Raw genomic sequence first — 19584 nt, 5'->3', positions numbered from 1 at the left:
TTCACTGGTCTGAGGACAGAGATGGTCTTCACTGGTTGGAGGACAGAGATGGTCTTCACTGGTCTGAGGACAGAGATGGTCTTCACTGGTCTGAGGACAGAGATGGTCTTCACTGGTCTGAGGACAGAGATGGCCTTCACTGGTCTGAGGACAGAGATGGTCTTCACTGGTCTGAGGACAGAGATGGTCTTCACTGGTCTGAGGACAGAGATGGCCTTCACTGGTCTGAGGACAGAGATGGTCTTCACTGGTCTGAGGACAGAGATGGTCTTCACTGGTACGGCCGCAGGGCCTTCAGGAAGTTGGTCTTGGGTAAGTGTTGGTTCTGAGCCGAAGCGGGACAGAAGAAGGGCGGGATGAAGTCTTGAGGATTCTGAACGCCCAGCAGATGATTGTAGAAGCTGAGAAACCAGATACACATTAATGAATATGATTATTAAACATCATCAAACACCGTGATAGTGGAGTGTGTGTGAGAGATGCCACACCTCATGGTGATCCATCCGGTCTGTGGAGTGAAGACCGACGCGCTGACCGGCAGACACGTGAACTCAGTGAAGGTCAACATGTACTGAGCTGGAGACACACATCACACACACACACTGATTCATGATTCACTACAGGACAGACGACTCACTACAGGACAGACGATTCACTACAGCAAAGACTGATTCATGATTCACTACAGCACAGACTGATTCATGATTCACTACAGGACAGACGATTCACTACAGATGATTCACTACAGATGATTCACTACTGGATAGACGATTCACTATAGATGATTCACTACAGATGATTCACTACAGGACAGACGATTCACTACAGGACAGATGATTCACTACAGGACAGATAATTCACTACAGATGATTCACTACAGGACAGACGATTCACTACAGGACAGACGATTCACTACAGGACAGATGATTCACTACAGGACAGACGATTCACTACAGGACAGACGATTCACTAAAGGACAGACGATTCACTACAGGACAGATGATTCACTACAGGACAGACGATTCACTACAGGAAAGACGATTCACTACAGGACAGATGATTCACTACAGGACAGATGATTCACTACAGGACAGATGATTCACTAGAGGACAGATGATTCACTATAGGACAGACCATTCACTACAGGACAGACGATTCACTACAGGACAGACGATTCACTACAGGACAGACGATTCACTACAGGACAGACGATTCACTACAGGACAGATGATTCACTACTGGACAGATGATTCACTACAGGACAGACGATTCACTACAGGACAGACGACTCACTACAACGATTCACTACAGGACAGACGATTCACTACAGGACAGATGATTCACTACAGGACAGACGATTCACTACAGGACAGACGACTCACTACAACGATTCACTACAGGACAGACGACTCACTACAACGATTCACTACAGGACAGACGATTCACTACAGGACAGATGATTCACTACAGGACAGACGATTCACTACAGGACAGACGATTCACTACAACGATTCACTACAGGACAGATGATTCACTACAGGACAGATGATTCACTACAGGACAGATGATTCACTACAGGACAGATGATTCATTACAGGACAGACGATTCACTACAGGACAGACGATTCACCACAGGACAGATGATTCACTACAGGACAGACGATTCACTAAAGGACAGATGATTCACTAAAGGACAGACGATTCACTACAGGACAGATAATTCACTACAGATGATTCACTAAAGGACAGATGATTCACTACAAGACAGATGATTCACTACAGGACAGATGATTTACTACAGGACAGACGATTTACTACAGGACAGACGATTCACTACAGGACAGATGATTCACTACAGGACAGATGATTCACTACAGGACAGACGATTCACTACAAGACAGACGATTTACTACAGGACAGACGATTCACTACAGAACAGATGATTCACTACAGGACAGACGATTCACTACAGGACAGACGATTCACTACAGGACAGACGATTCACTACAGGACAGACGATTCACTACAAGACAGACAATTCACTAAAGGACAGACGATTCACTACAGGACAGATAATTCACTACAGGACAGACGATTCACTACAAGACAGACGATTTACTACAGGACAGACGATTCACTACAGAACAGACGATTCACTACAGGACAGACGATTCACTACAGGACAGACGATTCACTACAGGACAGACGATTCACTACAAGACAGACGATTCACTAAAGGACAGACGATTCACTACAGGACAGACGATTCACTACAGGACAGATTATTCACTACAGGACAGATAATTCACTACAGGACAGACGATTCACTACAAGACAGATGATTCACTACAGGACAGACGATTTACTACAGGACAGACGATTCACTACAGGACAGATGATTCACTACAGGACAGATGATTCACTACAGGACAGACGATTTACTACAGGACAGACGATTCACTACAGGACAGATGATTCACTACAGGACAGATGATTCACTACAGGACAGACGATTCACTACAAGACAGACGATTTACTACAGGACAGACAATTCACTACAGAACAGACGATTCACTACAGGACAGACGATTCACTACAGGACAGACGATTCACTACAGGACAGACGATTCACTACAAGACAGACGATTCACTAAAGGACAGACGATTCACTACAGGACAGATAATTCACTACAGGACAGACGATTCACTACAAGACAGACGATTTACTACAGGACAGACGATTCACTACAGGACAGATGATTCACTACAGGACAGACGATTCACTACAGGACAGATGATTCACTACAGGACAGACGATTCACTACAGGACAGCTGATTCACTACAGGACAGATGATTCACTACAGGACAGATGATTCACTACAGGACAGACGATTCACTACAGGACAGATGATTCACTACAGGACAGATGATTCACTACAGGACAGCTGATTCACTACAGGACAGCTGATTCACTACAGGACAGATTATTCACTACAGGACAGATTATTCACTACATGACAGACGATTCACTACAGGACAGACGATTCACTACAACGATTCACTACAGGACAGATGATTCACTACAGGACAGACGATTCACTACAGGACAGACGATTCACTACAGGACAGACGATTCACTACAGGACAGACGATTCACTACAAGACAGACGATTCACTACAGGACAGACGATTCACTACAAGACAGATGATTCACTAAAGGACAGATGATTCACTACAAGACAGACGATTTACTACAGGACAGATGATTCACTACAGGACAGATGATTCACTACAGGACAGACGATTCACTACAGGACAGATGATTCACTACAGGACAGATGATTCACTACAGGACAGACGATTTACTACAGGACAGACGATTCACTACAGGACAGATGATTCACTACAGGACAGATGATTCACTACAGGACAGACGATTCACTACAGGACAGACAGTTCACTACAGGACAGATGATTCACTACAGGACAGATGATTCACTACAGGACAGACGATTTACTACAGGACAGACGATTCACTACAGGACAGATGATTCACTACAGGACAGATGATTCACTACAGGACAGACGATTCACTACAGGACAGATGATTCACTACAGGACAGATGATTCACTACAGGACAGACGATTTACTACAGGACAGACGATTTACTACAGGACAGACGATTAACTACAGGACAGATGATTCACTACAGGACAGATGATTCACTACAGGACAGACGATTCACTACAAGACAGACGATTTACTACAGGACAGACGATTCACTACAAGACAGACGATTCACTACAGGACAGCTGATTCACTACAGGACAGACGATTCACTACAGGACAGATGATTCACTACAGGACAGAGGATTCACTACAGGACAGACGATTCACTACAGAACAGATGATTCACTACAGGACAGACGATTCACTACAGGACAGACGATTCACTACAGGACAGACGATTCACTACAAGACAGACGATTCACTAAAGGACAGATAATTCACTACAGGACAGACGATTCACTACAGTACAGATAATTCACTACAGGACAGACGATTCACTACAGGACAGACGATTCACTACATGACAGATAATTCACTACAGGACAGACGATTCACTACAAGACAGACGATTCACTACAGGACAGATGATTCACTACAGGACAGCTGATTCACTACAGGACAGACGATTCACTACAGGACAGATGATTCACTACAGGACAGATGATTCACTACAGGACAGACGATTCACTACAGAACAGATAATTCACTACAGATGATTCACTACAGGACAGACGATTCACTACAGGACAGACGATTCACTACAGGACAGATGATTCACTACAGGACAGCTGATTCACTACAGGACAGATAATTCACTACAGGACAGATGATTCACTACAAGACAGACGATTCACTACAGGACAGCTGATTCACTACAGGACAGACGATTCACTACAGGACAGATAATTCACTACAGATGATTCACTACAGGACAGACGATTCACTACAGGACAGCTGATTCACTACAGGACAGATAATTCACTACAGGACAGACGATTCACTACAGGACAGATAATTCACTACAGGACAGACGATTCACTACAAGACAGATGATTCACTACAGGACAGACGATTTACTACAGGACAGACGATTCACTACAGGACAGATGATTCACTACAGGACAGACGATTCACTACAGGACAGACGATTTACTAGAGGACAGACGATTCACTACAGGACAGACGATTCACTACAGGACAGACGATTCACTACAAGACAGACAATTCACTAAAGGACAGACGATTCACTACAGGACAGATAATTCACTACAGGACAGACGATTCACTACAAGACAGACGATTCACTACAGGACAGATGATTCACTACAGGACAGCTGATTCACTACAGGACAGACGATTCACTACAGGACAGATGATTCACTACAGGACAGATGATTCACTACAGGACAGACGATTCACTACAGAACAGATAATTCACTACAGATGATTCACTACAGGACAGACGATTCACTACAGGACAGACGATTCACTACAGGACAGATGATTCACTACAGGACAGCTGATTCACTACAGGACAGATAATTCACTACAGGACAGATGATTCACTACAAGACAGACGATTCACTACAGGACAGCTGATTCACTACAGGACAGACGATTCACTACAGGACAGATAATTCACTACAGATGATTCACTACAGGACAGACGATTCACTACAGGACAGACGATTCACTACAGGACAGATGATTCACTACAGGACAGATGATTCACTACAGGACAGATTATTCACTACAGGACAGACGATTCACTACAGGACAGACGATTCACTACAGGACAGACGATTCACTACAGGACAGATGATTCACTACAGGACAGATTATTCACTACAGGACAGATGATTCACTACATGACAGACGATTCACTACAGGACAGACGATTCACTACAACGATTCACTACAGGACAGATGATTCACTACAGGACAGATGATTCACTACAGGACAGATGATTCACTACAGGAAAGACGATTCACTACAGGACAGATGATTCACTACAGGACAGATGATTCACTACAGGACAGATGATTCACTACAGGACAGACGATTCACTACAGGACAGATGATTCACTACAGGACAGATGATTCACTACAGGACAGATGATTCACTACAGGACAGATGATTCACTACAGGACAGACGATTCACTACAGGACAGATTATTCACTACAGGACAGCTGATTCACTACAGGACAGATTATTCACTACAGGACAGATGATTCACTACATGACAGACGATTCACTACAGGACAGACGATTCACTACAACGATTCACTACAGGACAGATGATTCACTACAGGACAGATGATTCACTACAGGACAGACGATTCACTACAAGACAGACGATTTACTACAGGACAGACGATTCACTACAGAACAGATGATTCACTACAGGACAGACGATTCACTACAGGACAGACGATTCACTACAGGACAGACGATTCACTACAGGACAGACGATTCACTACAAGACAGACGATTCACTAAAGGACAGACGATTCACTACAGGACAGATAATTCACTACAGGACAGACGATTCACTACAAGACAGACGATTCACTACAGAACAGACGATTCACTACAGGACAGATGATTCACTACAGGACAGACGATTCACTACAGGACAGACGATTCACTACAGGACAGACGATTCACTACAGGACAGACGATTCACTACAGGACAGATGATTCACTACAGGACAGACGATTCACTACAGGACAGCTGATTCACTACAGGACAGATTATTCACTACAGGACAGATGATTCACTACATGACAGACGATTCACTACAGGACAGACGATTCACTACAACGATTCACTACAGGACAGATGATTCACTACAGGACAGACGATTCACTACAGGACAGACGATTCACTACAGGACAGACGATTCACTACAGGACAGACGATTCACTACAAGACAGACGATTCACTAAAGGACAGACGATTCACTACAGGACAGATAATTCACTACAGATGATTCACTAAAGGACAGATGATTCACTACAAGACAGACAATTTACTACAGGACAGACGATTCACTACAGGACAGATGATTCACTACAGGACAGATGATTCACTACAGGACAGACGATTCACTACAAGACAGACGATTTACTACAGGACAGACGATTCACTACAAGACAGACGATTTACTACAGGACAGACGATTCACTACAGAACAGATGATTCACTACAGGACAGACGATTCACTACAGGACAGACGATTCACTACAGGACAGACGATTCACTACAGGACAGACGATTCACTACAACGATTCACTACAGGACAGACGATTCACTACAGGACAGATGATTCACTACAGGACAGATGATTAACTACAGGACAGATGATTCACTACAGGATAGACGATTCACTACAGGACAGACGATTCACTACAACGATTCACTACAGGACAGATAATTCACTACAGGACAGATAATTCACTACAGATGATTCACTACAGGACTACAGGACAGATAGCTGATTCACTACAGGACAGATTATTCACTACAGGACAGATGATTCACTACATGACAGACGATTCACTACAGGACAGACGATTCACTACAACGATTCACTAAAGGACAGATGATTCACTACAGGACAGACGATTCACTACAGGACAGATTATTCACTACAGGACAGATGATTCACTACATGACAGACGATTCACTACAGGACAGACGATTCACTACAACGATTCACTAAAGGACAGATGATTCACTACAGGACAGACGATTCACTACAGGACAGACGATTCACTACAGGACAGACGATTCACTACAGGACAGACGATTCACTACAAGACAGACGATTCACTAAAGGACAGACGATTCACTACAGGACAGATAATTCACTACAGATGATTCACTAAAGGACAGATGATTCACTACAAGACAGACAATTTACTACAGGACAGACGATTCACTACAGGACAGATGATTCACTACAGGACAGATGATTCACTACAGGACAGACGATTCACTACAAGACAGACGATTTACTACAGGACAGACGATTCACTACAGGACAGATGATTCACTACAGGACAGACGATTCACTACAGGACAGACGATTCACTACAGGACAGACGATTCACTACAGGACAGATGATTCACTACAGGACAGATGATTCACTACAGGACAGACGATTCACTACAGGACAGACGATTCACTACAGGACAGACGATTCACTACAGGACAGACGATTCACTACAGGACAGACGATTCACTACAGGACAGACGATTCACTACAGGACAGACGATTTACTACAGGACAGACGATTCACTACAGGACAGACGATTCACTACAACGATTCACTACAGGACAGACGATTCACTACAGGACAGATGATTCACTACAGGACAGATGATTAACTACAGGACAGATGATTCACTACAGGATAGACGATTCACTACAGGACAGACGATTCACTACAACGATTCACTACAGGACAGATAATTCACTACAGGACAGATAATTCACTACAGATGATTCACTACAGGACTACAGGACAGATAATTCACTACAGATGATTCACTACAGGACAGACGATTCACTACAGGACAGACGATTCACTACAGATGATTCACTACAGGACAGACGATTCACTACAGGACAGACGATTCACTACAGGACAGATAATTCACTACAGATGATTCACTACAGGACAGACGATTCACTACAGGACAGACGATTCACTACAGGACAGATGATTCACTACAGGACAGATGATTCACTACAGGACAGATGATTCACTACAGGACAGACGATTCACTACAGGACAGACGATTCACTACAGGACAGATGATTCACTACAGGACAGATGATTCACTACAGGACAGATGAGACAGACGATTCACTACAGGACAGATGATTCACTACAGGACAGATGATTCACTACAGGACAGACGATTCACTACAGGACAGACGATTCACTACAGGACAGACGATTCACTACAGGACAGATGATTCACTACAGGACAGACGATTCACTACAGGACAGACGATTCACTACAGGACAGACGATTCACTACAGGACAGATGATTCACTACAGGACAGACGATTCACTACAGGACAGACGATTTACTACAGGACAGACGATTCACTACAGGACAGACGATTCACTACAGGACAGACGATTCACTACAGGACAGACGATTCACTACAGGACAGATGATTCACTACAGGACAGACGATTCACTACAACGATTCACTACAGGACAGACGATTCACTACAGGACAGATGATTCACTGCAGGACAGACGATTCACTACAGGACAGACGATTCACTACAACGATTCACTATAGGACAGATGATTCACTACAGGACAGATGATTCACTACAGATGATTCACTAGAGGACAGACGATTCACTACAGATGATTCACTACAGATGATTCACTACAGGACAGATGATTCACTACAGGACATACGATTCATTACAGGACAGATGATTCACTACAGGACAGATGATTCACTACAGGACAGATGATTCACTACAGGACAGATAATTCACTACAGACGATTCACTACAGGACAGACGATTCACTACAGATGATTCACTACAGGACAGATGATTTACTACAGGATAGATAATTCACTACAGGACAGATAATTCACTACAGGACAGACGATTCACTACAGGACAGACGATTCACTACAGGACAGATGATTCACTAGAGGACAGATGATTCACTACAGGACAGATGATTCACTACAGGACAGATTATTCACTACAGGACAGATGATTCACTACAGGACAGACGATTCACTACAGGACAGACGATTCCCTACAGGACAGATGATTCACTACAGGACAGACGATTCACTACAGGACAGATTGTTCACTACAGGACAGATGATTCACTACAGGACAGATGATTCACTACAGGACAGACGATTCACTACAGGACAGACGATTCACTACAGGACAGATGATTCACTACAGGACAGATGATTCACTACAGGACAGATGATTCACTACAGGACAGATGATTCACTACAGGACAGATGATTCACTACAGGACAGATGATTCACTACAGGACAGATGATTCACTACAGGACAGACGATTCACTACAGGACAGACGATTCACTACAGGACAGCTGATTCACTACAGGACAGACGATTCACTACAGGACAGATGATTCACTACAGGACAGATGATTCACTACAGGACAGCTGATTCACTACAGGACAGCTGATTCACTACAGGACAGACGATTCACTACAGGACAGCTGATTCACTACAGGACAGATGATTCACTACAGGACAGATGATTCACTACAGGACAGACGATTCACTACAGGACAGATGATTCACTACAGGACAGACGATTCACTACAGAACAGATGATTCACTACAGGACAGATGATTCACTACAGGACAGACGATTCACTACAACGATTCACTACAGGACAGATGATTCACTACAGGACAGACGATTCACTACAGGACAGACGATTCACTACAGGACAGCTGATTCACTACAGGACAGACGATTCACTACAGGACAGACGATTCACTACAGGACAGCTGATTCACTACAGGACAGACGATTCACTACAGGACAGATGATTCACTACAGGACAGACGATTCACTACAGGACAGACGATTCACTACAGGACAGACGATTCACTACAGGACAGACGATTCACTACAGGACAGACGATTCACTACAGGACAGATGATTCACTACAGGACAGATGATTCACTACAGGACAGATAATTCACTACAGGACAGATGATTCACTACAGGACAGATGATTCACTACAGGACAGATGATTCACTACAGGACAGATGATTCACTACAGGACAGACGATTCACTACAGGACAGACGATTCACTACAGGACAGATGATTCACTACAGGACAGACGATTCACTACAGGACAGATGATTCACTACAGGACAGACGATTCACTACAGGACAGATGATTCACTACAGGACAGATGATTCACTACAGGACAGCTGATTCACTACAGGACAGCTGATTCACTACAGGACAGACGATTCACTACAGGACAGCTGATTCACTACAGGACAGATGATTCACTACAGGACAGATGATTCACTACAGGACAGACGATTCACTACAGGACAGATGATTCACTACAGGACAGACGATTCACTACAGAACAGATGATTCACTACAGGACAGATGATTCACTACAGGACAGACGATTCACTACAACGATTCACTACAGGACAGACGATTCACTACAGGACAGACGATTCACTACAGGACAGACGATTCACTACAGGACAGCTGATTCACTACAGGACAGCTGATTCACTACAGGACAGACGATTCACTACAGGACAGACGATTCACTACAGGACAGCTGATTCACTACAGGACAGACGATTCACTACAGGACAGACGATTCACTACAGGACAGACGATTCACTACAGGACAGACGATTCACTACAGGACAGACGATTCACTACAGGACAGACGATTCACTACAGGACAGATGATTCACTACAGGACAGATGATTCACTACAGGACAGATGATTCACTACAGGACAGATGATTCACTACAGGACAGATGATTCACTACAGGACAGATGATTCACTACAGGACAGACGATTCACTACAGGACAGACGATTCACTACAGGACAGATGATTCACTACAGGACAGATGATTCACTACAGGACAGATTATTCACTACAGGACAGACGATTCACTACAGGACAGATGATTCACTACAGGACAGATGATTCACTACATGACAGACGATTCACTACAGGACAGATGATTCACTACATGACAGACGATTCACTACAGGACAGATGATTCACTACAGGACAGATGATTCACTACAGGACAGATTATTCACTACAGGACAGACGATTCACTACAGGACAGACGATTCACTACAGGACAGACGATTCACTACAGGACAGATGATTCACTACAGGACAGACGATTCACTACAGGACAGATTATTCACTACAGGACAGATGATTCACTACAGGACAGATGATTCACTACAGGACAGATTATTCACTACAGGACAGACGATTCACTACAGGACAGATGATTCACTACAGGACAGACGATTCACTACAGGACAGATTATTCACTACAGGACAGATGATTCACTACAGGACAGATGATTCACTACAGGACAGATGATTCACTACAGGACAGACGATTCACTACAGGACAGATGATTCACTACAGGACAGACGATTCACTACATGACAGACGATTCACTACAGGACAGACGATTCACTACAGGACAGACGATTCACTACATGACAGACGATTCACTACAGGACAGACGATTCACTACAGGACAGACGATTCACTACAGGACAGATGATTCACTACAGGACAGATGATTCACTACAGGACAGACGATTCACTACAGGACAGACGATTCACTACAGGACAGACGATTCACTACAGGACAGATAATTCACTACAGGACAGACGATTCACTACAGGACAGATGATTCACTACAGGACAGCTGATTCACTACAGGACAGACGATTCACTACAGGACAGATGATTCACTACAGGACAGATGATTCACTACAGGACAGCTGATTCACTACAGGACAGCTGATTCACTACAGGACAGACGATTCACTACAGGACAGCTGATTCACTACAGGACAGATGATTCACTACAGGACAGACGATTCACTACAGGACAGACGATTCACTACAGGACAGACGATTCACTACAGGACAGACGATTCACTACAGGACAGACGATTCACTACAGGACAGACGATTCACTACAGGACAGACGATTCACTACAGGACAGACGATTCACTACAGGACAGACGATTCACTACAGGACAGATGATTCACTACAGGACAGATGATTCACTACAGGACAGATGATTCACTACAGGACAGATTATTCACTACAGGACAGATGATTCACTACAGGACAGACGATTCACTACAGGACAGATGATTCACTACAGGACAGACGATTCACTACAGGACAGATGATTCACTACAGGACAGACGATTCACTACAGGACAGACGATTCACTACAGGACAGACGATTCACTACAACGATTCACTACAGGACAGACGATTCACTACAGGACAGACGATTCACTACAACGATTCACTACAGGACAGATGATTCACTACAGGACAGATGATTCACTACAGGACAGATGATTCACTACAGGACAGCTGATTCACTACAGGACAGATAATTCACTACAGGACAGCTGATTCACTACAGGACAGATAATTCACTACAAGACAGACGATTCACTACAGGACAGACGATTCACTACAGGACAGACAATTCACTACAGGACAGATGATTCACTACAGGACAGACGATTCACTACAGGACAGACGATTCACTACAGGACAGACGACTCACTACAGGACAGATGATTCACTACAGGACAGCTGATTCACTACAGGACAGACGATTCACTACAGGACAGACAATTCACTACAGGACAGACGATTCACTACAGGACAGACGATTCACTACAGGACAGACGATTCACTACAGGACAGACGACTCACTACAGGACAGATGATTCACTACAGGACAGACGATTCACTACAGGACAGACGACTCACTACAGGACAGATGATTCACTACAGGACAGATGATTCACTACAGGACAGATGATTCACTACAGGACAGCTGATTCACTACAGGACAGACGATTCACTACAGGACAGCTGATTCACTACAGGACAGACGATTCACTACAGGACAGACGATTCACTACAGGACAGCTGATTCACTACAGGACAGACGATTCACTACAGGACAGCTGATTCACTACAGGACAGACGATTCACTACAGGACAGACGATTCACTACAGGACAGCTGATTCACTACAGGACAGACGATTCACTACAGGACAGATGATTCACTACAGGACAGCTGATTCACTACAGGACAGACGATTCACTACAGGACAGACGATTCACTACAGGACAGATAATTCACTACAGGACAGCTGATTCACTACAGGACAGATAATTCACTACAGGACAGACGATTCACTACAGGACAGCTGATTCACTACAGGACAGATAATTCACTACAGGACAGATGATTCACTACAGGACAGATGATTCACTACAGGACAGATGATTCACTACAGGACAGATGATTCACTACAGGACAGATGATTCACTACAGGACAGACGATTCACTACAGGACAGACGATTCACTACAGGACAGACGATTCACTACAGGACAGCTGATTCACTACAGGACAGACAATTCACTACAGGACAGACGATTCACTACAGGACAGATAATTCACTACAGGACAGATGATTCACTACAGGACAGATAATTCACTACAGGACAGACGATTCACTACAGGACAGACGATTCACTACAGGACAGCTGATTCACTACAGGACAGATAATTCACTACAGGACAGATGATTCACTACAGGACAGATGATTCACTACAGGACAGATGATTCACTACAGGACAGATGATTCACTACAGGACAGACGATTCACTACAGGACAGACGATTCACTACAGGACAGATGATTCACTACAGGACAGATGATTCACTACAGGACAGATGATTCACTACATGACAGACGATTCACTACAGGACAGACGATTCACTACAACGATTCACTACAGGACAGATGATTCACTACAGGACAGACGATTCACTACAGGACAGATGATTCACTACAGGACAGACGATTCACTACAGGACAGATGATTCACGACAGGCCAGATGATTCACTACAGGACAGATTATTCACTACAGGACAGACGATTCACTACAGGACAGCTGATTCACTACAGGACAGACGATTCACTACAGGACAGACGATTCACTACAGGCCAGATGATTCACTACAGGACAGATGATTCACTACAGGACAGATGATTCACTACAGGACAGATGATTCACTACAGGACAGATGATTCACTACAGGACAGACGATTCACTACAGGACAGATGATTCACTACAGGACAGACGATTCACTACAGGACAGATGATTCACGACAGGCCAGATGATTCACTACAGGACAGATGATTCACTACAGGACAGATGATTCACTACAGGACAGATTATTCACTACAGGACAGACGATTCACTACAGGACAGCTGATTCACTACAGGACAGACGATTCACTACAGGACAGACGATTCACTACAGGCCAGATGATTCACTACAGGACAGATGATTCACTACAGGACAGATGATTCACTACAGGACAGATGATTCACTACAGGACAGATGATTCACTACAGGACAGACGATTCACTACAGGACAGATGATTCACGACAGGCCAGATGATTCACTACAGGACAGATGATTCACTACAGGACAGACGATTCACTACAGGACAGATGATTCACTACAGGACAGATGATTCACTACAGGACAGACGATTCACTACAGGACAGATGATTCACTACAGGACAGACGATTCACTACAGGACAGATGATTCACGACAGGCCAGATGATTCACTACAGGACAGATGATTCACTACAGGACAGATGATTCACTACAGGACAGACGATTCACTACAGGACAGACGATTCACTACAGGCCAGATGATTCACTACAGGACAGATGATTCACTACAGGACAGATGATTCACTACAGGACAGATGATTCACTACAGGACAGATGATTCACGACAGGCCAGATGATTCACTACAGGACAGATGATTCACTACAGGACAGACGATTCACTACAGGACAGATGATTCACTACAGGACAGATGATTCACTACAGGACAGACGATTCACTACAGGACAGATGATTCACTACAGGACAGACGATTCACTACAGGACAGATGATTCACGACAGGCCAGATGATTCACTACAGGACAGATGATTCACTACAGGACAGATGATTCACTACAGGACAGACGATTCACTACAGGACAGACGATTCACTACAGGCCAGATGATTCACTACAGGACAGATGATTCACTACAGGACAGATGATTCACTACAGGACAGATGATTCACTACAGGACAGATGATTCACTACAGGACAGATTATTCACTACAGGACAGACGATTCACTACAGACGATTCACTACAGGACAGATGATTCACTACAGGACAGACGATTCACTACAGGACAGATGATTCACGACAGGCCAGATGATTCACTACAGGACAGATGATTCACTACAGGACAGATGATTCACTACAGGACAGATGATTCACTACAGGACAGATGATTCACTACAGGACAGATGATTCACTACAGGACAGATGATTCACTACAGGACAGATTATTCACTACAGGACAGACGATTCACTACAGACGATTCACTACAGGACAGATGATTCACTACAGGACAGATGATTCACTACAGGACAGATGATTCACTACAGGACAGATGATTCACTACAGGACAGATGATTCACTACAGGACAGATGATTCACTACAGGACAGATGATTCACGACAGGCCAGATGATTCACTACAGGACAGATGATTCACTACAGGACAGACGATTCACTACAGGACAGATGATTCACTACAGGACAGATGATTCACTACAGGACAGACGATTCACTACAGGACAGATGATTCACTACAGGACAGACGATTCACTACAGGACAGATGATTCACGACAGGCCAGATGATTCACTACAGGACAGATGATTCACTACAGGACAGATGATTCACTACAGGACAGACGATTCACTACAGGACAGACGATTCACTACAGGCCAGATGATTCACTACAGGACAGATGATTCACTACAGGACAGATGATTCACTACAGGACAGATGATTCACTACAGGACAGATGATTCACTACAGGACAGATGATTCACGACAGGCCAGATGATTCACTACAGGACAGATGATTCACTACAGGACAGACGATTCACTACAGGACAGATGATTCACTACAGGACAGATGATTCACTACAGGACAGACGATTCACTACAGGACAGATGATTCACTACAGGACAGACGATTCACTACAGGACAGATGATTCACGACAGGCCAGATGATTCACTACAGGACAGATGATTCACTACAGGACAGATGATTCACTACAGGACAGACGATTCACTACAGGACAGACGATTCACTACAGGCCAGATGATTCACTACAGGACAGATGATTCACTACAGGACAGATGATTCACTACAGGACAGATGATTCACTACAGGACAGATGATTCACTACAGGACAGATGATTCACTACAGGACAGATGATTCACTACAGGACAGATGATTCACTACAGGACAGACGACTGGACTCACCCTGGATCTCAGGAATCTCCCCGACCCAGGAGTTGGTCAGCAGACCCAGACCCGGAACAGAGCCAGTTCCCAGGATCACCTGACCCATGAACGAGGCGTCGGCCGGGACCCGCGTCGGGTGGAACCGGGTCTCCAGAACCTTCTTCTCGCAGTGCAGGCGCGAGTAATCGATCTCATACAGGATGCCCTGTGGATCAGGGATAAACACTCAGACACCAGAACTACTCCACACGTGAAGAACCAGTCGAGCTCATGATGAGGGAGCTTCTGCACTAAAGCTTCTCCATCGGCATCTTCATCTGTGGAGTGTGTGTGTGTGTGTGTGTGTTAGCTTCACTCACCTGTCTGAAGTGCATGAGCAGGTCCATCGGGATGGTCTCGTTATAGATGGTCATGTGGTTCCTGAAGCGGATCTGCTGAGCGCGAGCATCATACGAGTATGTGGCGGCCGAGGTTATGATCCCATCAGCGGCCGTCTGGAGGACCAACAACAGCATCAGCAAAGTTATGACTGAGACCATCACCAATATGACAAATCAAAGTTATGACTAAGACCATCACCAATATGACAAATCAAAGTTAGGACTGAAAAAGTCTAGAATATGAAAAAAATCTAAATTACGACTAAAAAAATCAAGAATATGACAAATCAAAAGGTCAAAATTATGACTGAAAAAGTCAAGTTTATGACAAATCAAAATTATGACATAACATAATTCAGAATTCTGACTAAAAAAGTCAAGAATATGACATAAGCCAAAATTCTGACATACTAAGTTCAAATTATGACAAATTATGACCTAAGAATTATTCAATAAAATTTAAATTGACTTGAAATGTTATGACATTAAAAAGTCAAAATTATGATATACTGAATCAAAATGATTATATAAAAAGTCATTGTGACATTAAAAGGTGAAATATGACATAGAAAGTTAAAATAATAACAACATAAAGGGTCAAAATTATGACAAAAAGTAAATTATGAAAAAAGGTTCAAAGTCGTTATGACATTAAAAAGCCATAATTATGACATACTACAGTAAGTTAAAATTACAACATAAAAAGTCTTGAATTATAACGTAAAAAACTAAAACCAAATATTTACCATACAGCATTAAAAGGTCAAAAATATGACATTTACAGTGGAAATTACATAAAAAGTAAAACAAAAAGTCAAAATTGACAAAAAGTAAAAAAAATTAAGACAAGTCATGACAAGTCAAATGATTAAAGTCATAACTATGACAAAGTTGACTATCTCATAAATTCGACTTTTAATCTCATGATTAAGACTTTGTAATTCAGAGAGAGAGAGAGAGAGAGAGAGAGACTCACCATAGACAGGCTGCCCACATACTGAGCCGGAGACTCTGGAGAGAGAGAGAACAGAACTCTGTTAGAGAGAGAGAGAGAGAGAGAGAGAGAGAGAGAGAGAGAGAGAGAGAGAGAGAGACAATTTAGACACTCAAAAGTAAAAGAAATAGGGAAAATAACCAAAGAAGAATACATACACGATTGGCAGATAAAGGTCACGCAACTAAATAAATTAAAATATTTCCACAAAATAAAGTCAGATTATAAATTGGCACCATACCTGACTGATATCAGTAACTATGGCCAGAGAAAGCTCCTGACTAAGTATCGCATTAGCGACCACAGTCTGTGTGTGGAGACGGGCCGACACCAGCAGAGCTGGAGAGAGAGAGAGCTCAGACTATGTTCACACTGCCCTGACGGGGCCGTAGAGGACGAGCTGCACTTCCTCACCGAGTGCAGCAAGTACAAAAACATCAGGGACGCTTATTTCACACAAATAGCACAGATTATACCTCAATTCCAACAAGAGAGCCTTATAAACAAACTGTCTTATATATTGGGAGAGAAAGAAGAGTGTATTCAGCTGGCAGCGCAGTATGTGTCCTCCTGCCATCATATGAGGGAGAAGGGCTGAACCCTCTGCTCCATTAAACTGCTCTCTGTACTTTTTTTTTTGTTATTGTATATATTTTTGTTATTTTATTTATTGAGATATATTTATGCATAATATGGAAATGTTTTTTTATTGTTCACTTTTATGTATCTACATATATGTTTATATATTACTACTGCTTTGGCAATATTGTGCTATTTTACAGTCATGCCAATAAAGCTCAATACAGAACTCTGTTAGAGAGAGAGAGAGAGAGAGAGAGAGAGAGAGAGAGAGAGAGAGAGAGAGAGAGAGAGAGGGAGAGAGAGAGAACAGAACTCTGTTAGAGAGAGAGAGAGAGAGAGAGAGAGAGAGAGAGAGAGAGAGAGAGAGAGAGGGAGAGAGAGAGAGAGACAGACAGAGAGACAGAGAGAGAGAGAGAGAGAGAGAGAGAGAGAGAGAGAGAGAGAGAGAGAGAGAGGTATACTCACCGCAGGGCCGAGGCTGAGCGCTGATGAAGCTGCAGGACACCAGCAGGATCAAAGCCCTCATGATGAAGAAGATGAAGACGAAGAGCGTTCACACTCTCTCTTATACACACACTCTCTCTCTTACACACACACCTCACCGTCACGCCATAACAGCAGATTACACGCCTGTCAATCATCTCAGCTTTATGACTCACTTTAGCCTGCAGAGATACAGAAAATTCCACCCTATTCATCAATAATAATGATAAGAGTTTATGAAGATTCCCGAGGTGGAATCATCCCAGTGTGTGTGTGTAATCTGACAGTGTGTGTGTGTGTGTAATC

The 19584-nt window shown here is 43.5% G+C and overlaps 1 protein-coding gene across 1 annotated transcript; it reads right to left on the bottom strand.

Moving 5' to 3' along the window:
- Nucleotides 1-268: 268 nt before the first annotated feature.
- Nucleotides 269-19321, bottom strand: LOC130078836 (ependymin-like). Its single transcript, XM_056244534.1, has 6 exons — nt 19261-19321; nt 18455-18552; nt 17199-17333; nt 16858-17044; nt 489-576; nt 269-401 (listed from the first exon to the last, which is right to left on the bottom strand). Exons 1-6 carry the CDS (start codon nt 19319-19321, stop codon nt 272-274), a joined length of 699 nt encoding a protein of 232 aa, XP_056100509.1. The 3' UTR covers nt 269-271.
- Nucleotides 19322-19584: the final 263 nt, after the last annotated feature.

Source organism: Rhinichthys klamathensis, unplaced genomic scaffold (assembly GCF_029890125.1).
Source record: "Rhinichthys klamathensis goyatoka isolate OS25496 unplaced genomic scaffold, OSU_Roscu_1.1 h1tg001002l_1, whole genome shotgun sequence".
NCBI lineage: Eukaryota > Metazoa > Chordata > Actinopteri > Cypriniformes > Leuciscidae > Rhinichthys > Rhinichthys klamathensis.
Note: the sequence above shows the minus strand (reverse complement) of the source record. Positions and strands in the feature narration are given on the sequence as shown.

Excerpts from the sequence above, each read along its gene's own strand:
- LOC130078836 (XM_056244534.1), bottom strand. The coding sequence starts at position 19,321 with ATGAGGGCTTTGATCCTGCTGGTGTCCTGCAGCTTCATCAGCGCTCAG. Across the intron at positions 18,553-19,260 it reads CGCTCAGCCTCGGCCCTGCG|CTCTGCTGGTGTCGGCCCGT; the intron begins GTGAGTATACCT and ends CTCTCTCTCCAG. Across the intron at positions 402-488 it reads ACCGGATGGATCACCATGAG|CTTCTACAATCATCTGCTGG; the intron begins GTGTGGCATCTC and ends CTGGTTTCTCAG.